Source organism: Mandrillus leucophaeus, unplaced genomic scaffold, assembly GCF_000951045.1.
Source record: "Mandrillus leucophaeus isolate KB7577 unplaced genomic scaffold, Mleu.le_1.0 Scaffold201, whole genome shotgun sequence".
In the NCBI taxonomy this organism is placed as follows: Eukaryota; Metazoa; Chordata; class Mammalia; order Primates; family Cercopithecidae; genus Mandrillus; species Mandrillus leucophaeus.
Window position 1 is genome coordinate 1542917 of NW_012102044.1, and position 12748 is coordinate 1555664.

The 12748-nt window shown below is 47.2% G+C and overlaps 1 protein-coding gene across 1 annotated transcript in view; it reads right to left on the reverse strand.

The window, feature by feature from the left end:
* ATP11A (ATPase, class VI, type 11A) overlaps positions 1 to 12748 on the reverse strand; it is a 74203-nt gene that overhangs the window by 13055 nt on the left and 48400 nt on the right. Inside the window, exons 17-23 of the mRNA XM_011979442.1 lie at positions 9479 to 9730; positions 7892 to 8066; positions 6087 to 6189; positions 5718 to 5863; positions 4544 to 4603; positions 3581 to 3708; positions 1268 to 1403 (exon numbers count right to left, since the gene is read on the reverse strand). Coding sequence (XP_011834832.1) covers positions 1268 to 1403; positions 3581 to 3708; positions 4544 to 4603; positions 5718 to 5863; positions 6087 to 6189; positions 7892 to 8066; positions 9479 to 9730 — 1000 coding nt within the window. The remainder of the gene's footprint in view (positions 1 to 1267; positions 1404 to 3580; positions 3709 to 4543; positions 4604 to 5717; positions 5864 to 6086; positions 6190 to 7891; positions 8067 to 9478; positions 9731 to 12748) is intronic.

The window sequence follows — 12748 nt, forward strand, 5'->3', positions numbered from 1 at the left end:
GCGGCTAACAGCGTTTCCATCGACAAAGCACACAGGAAGTCACGTTTGAAAATATTTTCGAGAAATATTTCATTTGTAATGCACTCCAAAAACACAGAGAAACGACAAACCCACGATTGCCTTACCACGTGTGTGTTGGTAGTCATTATCTGAGGGTGGGAAGGGAAGCCAGTGGCAAAAAGAAAAAAGCAAGATACAAATAAAACAAACCCCCAGGGATTAGGCAACCAACCAGAGACTGAAAGTTCACCAGAAAACTACAAATCTGTTCATTGCAAAAGAAGCAGACTTAAGTACGGTGCTCGGGGAAATCTAACACGGGCTCAACATGGAATTCATTCTCATATTAAAAATGCAATGTCTAGGCCGGGTACGGTGGCTCATGCCTGTAATCCCAGCACTTTGAGAGGCCAAGATGGGTGGATCACGAGGTCAGGAGAAGGAGATCATCCTGGCTAACACGGTGAAACCCCGTCTCTACTAAAAATACAGAAAAATTAGCCGGGTGTGGTGGCGGGTGCCTGTAGTCCCAGCTACTTGGGAGGCTGAGGCAGGAGAATGGCGTGAACCTGGGAGGCAGAGCTTGCAGTGAGCCAAGATCGTGCCACTGCACTCCAGCCTGGGCAACAGAGTGAGACTCCGTTTCAAAAAAAAAAAACCCAAAAACAACGCAATGTCTAAATTGTGTAATTCTACCACTAAGTAATGAGCTGATGGTGAACTGTAAGCTACAGAGATAAACTCTGAAAACCTCAGCAGGCCAGCCGGGCAGGGTGGCTCACGCCTGTAATCCCAGCACTTTGGGAGGCCGAGGCGGATGGATCACGAGGTCAGGAGATCGAGACCATCCTGGCTAACACGGTGAAATCCCGTCTCTACTAAAAATACAAAAGAATTAGCCGGGCAAGGCGGCGGGCGCCTGTAGTCCCAGCTACTCGGGAGGCTGAGGCAGGAGAATGGCGTGAACCTAGGACGCGGAGCTTGCAGTGAGCCGAGATCCGGCCACTGCACTCCAGCCTGGGCGACAGAGCGAGACTCTGTCTCAACAACAACAAAACAAAAAAACAAAAAACCTCAGTAGGACATTTCCTTCCAGTGACACTCAGCACTCAGGTAATGCGACCCGGAGCGACGTGCATGTGGCGATTGACCCCGTTGGGAAGCTGCGCGGGCTGCACTGAATTACTGCTTTGACAAAATCATCACATGGGTTTGGAAGGGTTTATTCCCGAGCAGCTGAGTCGGCGCGCTCGAGCTCCGTACTGACCTGCCCGTTGCTCGTCACAGTTGTATTTTCAAACATGAAGTAAGCACCAAAGAAGAACACCAGCGCGTCAAACAGTCCCAGGAGCGTCCAGTAGATGAACACACGCCAGCGCAGCAGCGCGTTCTTGGCGACGTCCCTGTGTGAGGAGAAAAGTGCACAGCGTGTGTCCTCGAGAATCAGGACTTGGCGCCGCCCCCGGGCTCCGGGGTGGCCGTCCCTGGACGTTGTCTTCATGGGATAAGATGTGTGTGGCCAGTAAACACGAGGTTTGTGCTCTGGCCACAAATGCGGCATGTCCGTCACAACCAGCACTTTACTACCCATTCATGTCCTTGGCTAACTTTTGCTTAGATTCTTTCTCTCTCATATTCACTGCAATATCGTCATAGGCAGAGAGATGCAAGCCATGCGCTGCTGCTTCTGAAAGTAACGAACACGGAACACAAGGCACACACCTGACATTCACCGAGCTTGTGACACCTTACACCTGACGTGACACCTTACGCCTGATGTGACACCTTACAGTTGATGTGACACCTTATGCCTGACGTGACACCTTACGCCTGTTCAATAAGATAGAATTTGCAGGATTCCTTCTGGATACATGTCTAGAACAGTATATCCTCTCCCGTTTTCTCAGATTTATTCCCAATTATTAAAGACGTACAACAAATTTTTTATCGTCGTCCTTAATCACCTACAGTGATTATTTTTGGGTCCAAGCCATCAAGATCCCATAGAATGGCTAAATATTCTGATGAGGGCAGCGAGGCTGATGCACGGATTCCTGCAGCATCCTGGGCAGGGAAGCGCGTGGTCTTGGCTGTGGTGGTAGATGCAGGAACCACGCATGTGAGAAGATTGCACAGAACTGAACACACACAGACAGGTGTCATGTACACACACGTACATGAGCACAGGGAAAGCTGCGTGATCTGAATAAGGGAACAGGAGAATGGCATCAACATCAACACATTGGATGTGATGCTGGACTGCAGTTTCTTGCATGTCACCACTGAGAGACATGGGATCAGGGTCCACGGAATCTATTATTTCTTTCTTTTTTTTTTTTTTTTTTTGAGACAGAGTCTCGCTCTGTCACCCAGGCTGGGGTGCAGTGGCCGGATCTCAACTCACTGCAAGCTCCGCCTCCTGGGTTCATGGCATTCTCCTGCCTCAGCCTCCCGAATAGCTGGGACTACAGGTGCCCGTCACCACGCCCGGGTAATTTTTTGTATTTCTAGTAGAGATGGGGTTTCACCGTGTTAGCCAGGATGGTCTCGATCTCCTGACCTCGTGATCCGCCCCTCTTGGCCTCCCAAAGTGCTAGGATTACAGGCGTGAGCCACCGCGCCCGGCCGGAATCTATTATTTCTTACAACTGCATATGGATGTAAAATTATCTGAAAAATAAAATTTTAATTTATGATAGGGTTTGGCTGTGTCCCCACCCAAATCTCATCTTGAATTGTAGCTCCCATGATCCCCACCTGTTGTGGGAGGGACCTGGTGGGAGGTGATTGAGTCATGGGGGCGGTTTTTTCCCATGTTGCTCTCTTGATAGTGTCTAAGTCTCACGAGATCTGATGGTTTTATAAAGGAAAGTTCCCCTGCACACGCCCTCTCGTCTGCCACCACGTAAGACATGACTTTGCTCCTCATTCACCTTCCACCATGACTGTGAGGCCTCTCCCCAGCCGTGTGGAACTGTGAGTCCACTCAACCTTCTTCCTTCATAAATACCCAGTCTCAGGCATGTCTTCACAGCAGGATGAAAACGGACTAATACAATTTAAAAGACCATGGAAAACAGTAACATACTGAATCTTCCAGAGACCTTGGGGGGCATTTCTGAAATAGCAGAAAAATATCTCTTCCATATTATTAAAAAAAAATAACTTTTTGGGAGAAAAGACACCCTGAAAGCAGAGCTATTAGTTTTTCTTTTTTCTCACTGAATGGAACACACATGGTTTTAAAGGATAACTTAGGCCACAGACTCCCCGGAGTCACAACGAGGAAGACGCTGGTACCCCGGCTCCCTTAGGACTGTTAGAAAGCACAGGAAAGTGCAAACTGGCTCCACACAGATGTTCCAAATGCAGCGTAAACCATCCAGCAAGGCTTAAAGAGTCTCCCTTTGAACTATGTTGCTTCCAGTTTAAAGAAGCTCCTGACCAAGCAAGAGTATCAGTAGATGCTGAATGTTTCTGGCCCTTAACTGGGGTCTGCCAGGTGGCTACTGGAAGAACTGCCAGAGTGCTGCCTGGTTATTCTCTGTGCTCTCAGGAGAGGCTGTGTGGAGGATGGTACCTGTACAGGGTCGGGTCTCTCTTAAGCACGTCGATGCCAATATGCTGCTCCATGAGGCTGTACAGGAGGATGGGGAGGGAGGTGAAGCTGATGTTGTAGAGGGTCAGATACGCGGTGTCGTACAAAGTCTGTAAGAGGAAAGTCACAAGGAAGTGGCGCCTCAGTGCATTGTTACAAACTTTCTGGATCTTTTGATTAAATATATTTTCTTTCTGAAATGCCTAGAAAGATCAGAGCACTTTTCAAAGCTTAACGATATAAACTAGGGTCTGTGAGATCAACTGTGATTTCAGGATGAAAGTCACAGCTGGCCAAAAGCCTAACACTGACTCATCCCATTCTATCAGCACAAACTTCAAGGAAAAAAAAAAAAAAAGGAAAAAAGTCATAGAAAACATTTGCAATTCTGGTTGCCATCTTCAAGCTTCAGTGACTCTGGTTCCAGTCACTTCCCATGAAGGCAGTTGGCCCGCCAACCACTGAGCACACGAGTGACAGAAGGAGGCGTCCATCTAGGGCAGGTGCCCGGGGAGTCCTTCACCCCTCCTGGATGGGAACTGTCTTCTTCCCCTATGGGCACAGTGCACATGTTAACGTGCCAGGCACCGGGGTGGCCCATGTCCACAAGGACCTCGAGTTGGAGTTAATTCTTGCAGTGGTGTCAGGATACCCAGCTCGGCACTGCTGGGCCCTGGGGAGACCACATCATCATTAGCCCTCATCTCAGGGCCATAGCAGTTTCAGAAGACACGGAATAAGCGGCCTCCAGGACGGCAACTCCTCAGCACCGTGGCCCCCACCCCACGCCTGACCTTTCACCCCGCCTGCTGCTGGGCACCCTGGCTTCCTCGCAATGCTGGGGAGTGTTGCTCATTCCCAAGTCTCCTCTCCCCACGGCAGCCACCCACTGGGGGAAGGAAAAGAAGGCTCAGACGGCCTGTCCCTGAAGACCCTAGGACTGACCTGTTGTGAAAACCCACAGAAGAACTGGTATAAAAACTGAGGGAAGATGAAGCAGACATTCTGAAAGGCAAGGCAGAGCTGTTAGTTCAGTGATGGGGCAGAGGGAAGCAGCCGCCACTTCCAACGTGGCCTGTCCCACGTGGGCGGAGGGATCCACGTGTGCCCAGAGTGCGGGAGAATAGCACTAAAGGGTTCTAGAAAGTCTTCTCTTATTTCAGGGGCAACTGAAATGCACATGTGACCACGTTCTGGCCACTCTGAGGACAGACAACGTATTGGGGAAATTTGTCAGCTCCAAGAGAAACAAGAAGGCAATGCAGGTATCAGTATAAACAGGAAAGAATCGAACTGCACAGTGAATGAGGAATTCTAAAATACCGTTCCTCAAACATTTCCACCTGAAAGGTTCTCACTGGTTCTACACTCAATTCTGTGGAGGGGAGAAAAGGACTGGGGGTCTCCTGTGGCACAGCAGGGCCTCCTCATCCTCAGGGGTACATTCCCAGACCCAGGGAGGATGAAGAATCTGCGGAAGGTCCTGAACCCTGTCTACACTGTAGACGGGTATGTGTGTTCCTACACATACACACCTATGACAAAGTTTTATTTATAAAGTAGGCGCAGTAAGAGAGTAACAACAAAACATAGAATAACTATAATAATATATCTTAATCAAAGGTACATGAATTTGGTCTCTCCCTCCTCCTCTTAAAATATATTATCGGGTCGTATTCACCATTCTTCTTCTTGTGATCTGTCAACCTGGTCACCAAGACAGCTACAGAGTGACTGAGGGGCAGGTAGTGCACACACAGCATTGGCACACCAGACGAAGGGACAAGCCACATCCCAGGAAGGACGGAGCAGGACGGCACGAGGCTTCATCACGCTGCTCCGAATGGCATGCAATTTAAAACTTAGAAACCGTTTATTTCTCCAATTTTCCATTTGATATTTTTGGGCCTGGGTTGACTGTAGCTAATGGAAACTGTAAAAAGCAAAGCCACGGCTAAGTGGGAGATGACTGCTATCAGATTCACTCCTTCCTTTCTGACAGTTGCTGCTACCTAGAGATCAATGACCTCTTGTGCCATCAAGTGGTTCAGACAAGGGTCGTGCCAGCCTGTGTGTGATCTGCTGCTGAAAATGTGAGGGGGAGCGGCGATCCGCCTACCTTATAAAAGAAGTACTGCACGAGCTCAGATATCCTAATGTAATAAAAATGCCCGTGAACAAGCAGCATCTTCTTCAAATGCTTAAACTTTGGGATTGCATAGTCGCTGTTTCTGGCAGCCTGGCGGCCTTCCTTGCCGATGACACCTAGAAGACGGAGGTGAAGGAGCTGAGGAAATGCTTTCCGCACACCACGCACAGGGCAGGGACGGGGAGAAGAATGGATGAAACCATCATCACAAGCCTTCCTGGTCACACACGAGGGTGATGATGGGGTGTCCTGAATGCACCTGCATGCTGCCATGGGCCTCTGTCTAGCAGAGGGGTGACCTGGCCACCAGGACGTGCCGGCAGCAAGGACGAAGCTCACCTATGCCCACATGCGCTTCCAGAATCATGCTGACATCGTTTGCGCCGTCGCCAACTGCTAACGTGATTGGGTGCTCTTTTGAAAATTTGATTAATTTAACAATCTGCAAAAGAAAGAAAGAAAGGCAGCGTTTATCTTCACTGTTCCACTTCTGAACAGGTTCTTCATTCACTAGGCAGAAATAATGAAGATGTAAAGTTAGCCTAGGCAAATAAAAAAATTATCTACTTGAGCTAATTTATGACATTCTGTTTTCTCCATATAGGATAAAACTTTTTTTCATACTGAAAACAAAACAAAATAGAGTAAAAGAAATGAAGTATGATTAAAATGACGTGGGCTGGAAAAGGCTGGTAGACAAACTTTGGTGGTACAGACGTGAGATATATGAAGTAGTTTGTGGTTATTGTTATATTCATCTATTTAAATATATGGAAAAATGTGTAAATACTGGGAAAATATATTTAAATATACAGGGCAAATGTGAACCCTGGATTCTGTTAGAAGGCATCACTATTCCAAGGTATTTCAAGCTATTTGGTATAAAGCATCTATTTCTAAAACTAAACTATTCCTAATGCTATTTTAATTTTCAAATTTGTAACGTGCAAAATCAAATATGACAATTTTATGTAAAAATAACTTCCAAGTTTTTAGTCAATTTCTTTTTTCCCCCCATATATGTGCCTAAATGTAACAGTTCAAGATATAAGACTGAAGAGATGGGGGAAACGTGTGGGTCCCTTCTTGTTTCAAGATAGGAAACTGAAACACAAGTTAATTTGTATGAAACGTTTCAAAAGCCAGTTGAGAACTTAAAAAAGTACTATGGAATACATGAAGAGCAAATGGCAAACCCTGAGTTGCTGTTCCGTTCGGGAAGTAATCCTGTAAGGTTCATGTGCAGTTACACATGTGAGGGAGAGGAGAACATCGCACCGTCTTCCCCACATGGAAGGTCTGTGAATGCTCGAGGCTCAGCTGTCGTCCTGAGGACCCCGGCTCCGTGTTTTTGGCAAAATTGACAGATTAATGCACCCACGGGCACAAACTCTCAACTCTTCACCTCCTTGGTTTCCAGAGTTTGTGTGAGACGCTTTTTACCTTAAACACTGGGTTGCTCTGACCAGTTATGGATTTACTCATGAACAGTTCAAGAGAAATTGACGTATCGTGTCTAAAATGTGGTATAACGAAGCTGGGACTTTTCTAGGCTTCCTGATATCAGAAAGACATCCATGTTTACACGTACATTCCACAGTGCTTTTAAAAGTGTTTAAAGAAAAAACTTTGGTGTGTGTTTCCCACAAGAACATGGGCGCGTGAGACGTTTGGAGTTTGATGGACAAGCTGAATCCTCGTGGCATTTCCCAACTGCAGCCTTTTGGGCAAATTATTCCAATTTGTAAAGCTGGTGCCCTCATTTGCCCGAAAGGGTTAGTTTGAGGCTAAAAGCATTTGTGTCTGTAGGAGGCACACACTAGGTGCTCAGTAATGTCAGCTCCCTTCCCCTAAACCTTTAGTATAGATTCTCAGGAGTGACTGAGGCAGCAGCCAGGGCAGCTGTCCTGGCCGCTACATCTGGAAGGGTCACACGTCAGACTGGTCAACACCCACTAATCACTGAGCCTGGCCCAACAAGCAAAACGACATCTGTGTTTTTAATCTCTACCATGGTTACTTCTCTTTTTAACAGGCGGTACCCTGCTAGGCTTTTTAACAATCCGCGGTGGTGAGACCTAACGGAAGGTTTCCAGTGTTTCGGATACCCTGATCACCAGCTATCGAGGACGGGCGGGCAGCACCTGGGCCTTCTGCAAGGGTGCCATGCGGCAGCAGAGCACCGCGCTGCAGCTCCGGCAGATTTCCAGGAAGAGCTCCCTGTAGTTGCTGGAACTCCCGTCTTCGCGAGGCTTCATTATGAGAGACAGCGCAGCTCCGTCGATAATCAAGCCGTAGTCCTGCATATCTGCTGAGAGTCTGTTAAAGGACGTGAGTCAGAAAGACGCTCAATCACTAGAGATCTGGAGATTTTAGAAGACTCCGTATTTCTTTGGATGTCGACAGATGCTACAAATCCATGGGATTAAGAAACTAGTGTTTCTTATCAATACAATCTTTATAGTATTGAATGTAACACCTTTGTCGACATTTAAGAGTGTATTTTAGTGAAACATTCCTATTTTAGGTAAAGCAAGTGCACACTCTCTTTGTGGACTCGTTAAGTCCCTGTACTTTTGAAACAACAGGAAGGCGTTCATCTTGCAGTCTAAGATCTTGGTCAGTCTTTATTCTCAACCTGCTTGGTCACAGTCTTTATCTGTATAGTTAAGTCCTTGGGTTTCTGCCTGGATGACCTAAATTGGAAATAACGTGGTCATAATCTCCTCTTTGCTGGGTTTCAAAATGACAAGGAGGCTGGATGCCATGGCTCACGCCTGTAATCCCAGCACTTTGGGAGGCCGAGGCGGGCGGATCACCTGAGGTCAGGAGTTCAAGACCAGCCTGGCCAACATGGTGAAACCCCATCTCTATTAAAAATACAAAAATTAGCCGGGTGTGGTGGTTAAGCGCTTTTAATCCCAGCTACTTGGGAGGCTGAGGCAGGAGAATTGTTTGGACCTGGGAGGCAGAGGTTGCAGTGAGCCAAGATCACGCCACTGCACTCCAGCCTGGGCGACAGAGTGAGGCTCCATCTCAAAAACAAAACACAAAAAACAAACAAAGAAAACAAACAAGGAACACCTAATCCCTAAAAGGAGTTATGCAGATTACAGATCAGGTAGAGGGAATTATCTGTGCTATTTATGAATAACTTAACATTTGTGTAAATTAGAGAGCTGCTTTTGCTTTATGTACATGAATGAAACAAATGATTCAAATAAAATCTAATCTCAGATAATGCATCTAACACCAGTAAGGACAGCATCGATAAAATGTATCTGAATAAACTACTGAATATTCTTGGGAAAAAAACAACTCTTGGGCATGTACTGCTTTGTCTTAGACGAACAATCATGCATTATTAATATCTCCACTTCCGCCAGCAGATGTTTGAAGGTGCCTGCAGCAGAGCCCCTAAGTCTCAGAAGCAGATGAGAATTATCCCACTCAAAATATTTTATCAATTATGTCATTTTGCATCTGTTACCCGGCAGTCTGAAGATGAACATACACACACGTATGTGAAAAAGACACGTCACAACTGCTGGAAAAAACAGCCCGTCTTGTTCTCAGTGTTCACCTGACCCGTAAGAAGCTGGCATTAATGTCCCAGGGGAGAACCGAATTCCCAGTAAGGACAATGTGGTTCCCCCACTTGCCGGTGAAGGCCATTGGGTCTGAAGCCCCTTCTGAGGGAGTGGGGGTGGGGGTGGGGACGCGCTGCCTACCCTGAGAGGTTGTCTCTGGTCAGGCTCCCGTTGTGGCGCAGCACCGTCTTGCTCAGCTCGAACAGGACGTCGTGCAGGCTCTGCTCCTCGATCCTCTTGGTGGTCAGCTCCAGCAGCTGTGTGTTCCTGCGGAAGAGCTTGCAGGCATAGCACGTGGCTGCGGCCGTCTCCATCTTGTCTCCCGTGAGAACCCAGACCTTGATCCCGGCCTTTTGCAGGGCCTCGATGGTGTCTGCAGCTTTCTCCTGGAGCCTGAGGGAGGCAAAACCAAACACAACACAGAGAAAAGTCAGTGCTGACCCAAGAAATCCAAGTAAGGAACTGCAGAAACTTGCAAAGCTGACAAAATATTGTAGCCCCTCAAAATCAAAATGTGCCGTGCTGTGGTTCATGGTCTTACCACAAAGCACCTGAAGCGGCTTCTGAAGGTCTGAATTAGTGTTTCACAGTGAAACACTTCGTAACAGCAGAGAGATAAACATGGATCAAACATTTGAGATGGAAAGCGCTGTCTGGTGTCACTGACGTCTGACAAGCCTGGCAGTTTTCTGTGGAGCTGGGACTCACTACCTGGGGAGGGTTTCAGGAAATTATAACCACTACCAAAAATGTCTCAACCATGGAAACATGGGATCTGGACTCAAGGTGGTCAGGAATATTCATTATCTTTTGTTTTGTATAAACTGTTCTAAGTTTGTCACTTAGAACCCACTTGGGGTCCAGGTACCTCTAAATAAAACTAAAATACTGAGAATACTACTAGTGATTCTATGGCCAACAGGTATCATGAGCTTGCCACGCGCCAGGCCCATGTGACACTTCCTGTGTGCAATCTCTCATGCTCACCACGATGTCATGAGTAAGGACGTTAGCATCACACCCGTTTTACATACGGAAAACCCAAAGCCTGCAGATGCTACAGAAGGTATCTGGGGATAAGCGGCTCTTCTGACACTGGTCAGGTCACTTCCCTCTCCTTGGAAGATCTGGGGTCAAAACCACGTTTGCCTCATGTCGGGGCCTGCATTTTTTCTAGGTTTTAGACTTTACTTTCATGTGAAGCAACATGTAATGCTTCCGGAAAGCATGAAAGGAAGGATTTAAATTCTAACTGGAATGATCTGGTTTTCTGGGAAGAACTTCCTAGCTAGAAGTCTCAAGATCAGACAATCATAGTACTCTATAGATGGAAAAAACGCCTCTAATTTTATGTGTGTGTGTATGTATGTGTATATATATGTGCGTGTATCTATATGTGTGTGTGCATATATATATATAGAGAGAGAGAGAGAGAGAAAGAGAGAGTGAGCACGAGAGCAAGAGAACGCCTTGTTATGTTGCCCAGGCTAGGGTACAGTGGTATGATCTCAGCTCACTGCAGCCTCCAACTCCTGGGCTCAAGCGATCCTCCCTCCTCAGCCTCCCAAGTAGCTAGGACAACAGGTGACTGCTACCACGACCTGATTAATTAAAAAAAAAAAATTCAAGAGATGGGATCTCACTATGTTGCCCAGGCTGGGCTCAAACTCCTGGCCCCAATCAATCCTCCAGCATCAGCCTCCCAAAGTGCAGGTATTACAAGCGTGCTGCACCGGGCCTGGCCCTGTTTACAAGCGTGCTCCACTGGGCCTGGCCCTATAACTTGATTCAAAAGGAAGTTGAAGCTCAGAGATGTTTTGCACTTGCTGACTGGAGATTTTAAGGAAATAATTTATAAGCAAGCATCATCACTTCAAAGCCACTGAGACCCCCCCACTCCCGCCACCAGGCATTAACTCTCCACTTTTCTACATTCCCAATCCAGTCAAGTCAACCTGCCCCCTGCTCCAGGGGCTCTGTCCCATCTGCTCTGCGGGAGGCATCCCCACGCTCCTCCACCACGGCCTCTAAAGATCGACCCAGCTGCTCCCCAGGCAAAGACCATTCTATGGACATCCCTCTTCTCCTGGACAGACAGCAGGTGAGTGGCTGGCCATGACAGCAAGGCCCCACCTCCCAGCAGCACCAGCAACAAAGCCTTTCGGCGGTCGTGGCCCTGCGCTCTGAAGCCTTCCGGTGTGTAAGGCTCGTTCTCCACACGGTGCTCCGTGCGCTTACTCCGGACTGAATGGGGGGAGCGTGACTTCAAAACAAAACACAAAACCACCAAACAAAACTTCCCACTTCACCTAATACTCCATTCAGATCGAGAACTCGGGGAATATTTGTTCAATACACTCAGAAAATGCAGGGTTAGTGATGAGGATTTCAGTTTTGGACCGAAATGGATCTTAAAGATTTTCAAACTTGATGCTTTTAACTTCTAGGAGATAAACTCCTAGTAAACTTCCTGAAGTTTCTGCTTCATTCTCATCAATTGGAGCATTTATTTTCTCTCCTCCATTCCTACAAACCACTGAAATCCACGCCTTTCACTCAGCTCTGAAGGTGCCATGTGGACCTGACGACTGTTTCTTAGTGGCCTCGGCCTCACACAACTTTCAGTCCCCATTGTGGAGCTGGGGCACACTGGCAACTCTCGCCTTAGAGGCACCTGAAAATCTGTAATTGGTAATTTTGCTGGTTATGATGATGATTAGTTTAACTTTCTACTTCATTAAGTTTTTTCAAATAATGATAAACACATTGAGTATGTAATGATCTAAGAAGTAATAACAGTATTTGGAAAGAACTAGCAACAAGTTTAGGAAGAGAGTTAGTTGTTGATTCCATTGTAAAGAGTAATTACAGCCAGTCATGACTGCTCATGCCTGCAATTCCAGCACTTTCAGAGGCTGAGGTGGGAGGACTGCTTGAGGCCAGGAGCTTGAGACTAGCCTGGGCAACACAGTGAAATCCTATCTCTACAAAAAATATGAAAAATTAGCCAGGCATGGTGGTATGTGCTTGAAGTTCTAGCTACTCAGGAGGCTGAGAAGGGAGGACAGCTTGAACCTGGGAGTTTGAGGCTGCAGTGAGCTGTGATGGTGCCACTGCACTCCAGCCTGGGCAACATGGCAAGATGCCATCCCTTAAAAAAAAAAAAGAATTTGTAAGAGTCCTTCTGTCTTGCCTGTTCATGATATGAAAAAGCTATTTTCACTACTTCCTGGGAAAGTGTGCTTTCAGGCATCTTATTCATGGATAACAAAATATCCCACAGGCATGACCTTCCCGACATGACTCTAGTGTGTAGCAAGACACCTCGCCTCTCCCTGGGCAGCAAACACGCCCACTGGCTGTGCGGCCGGCCTCCCTCCCCTCCACTCGCCCTCACACACACCACTGGCT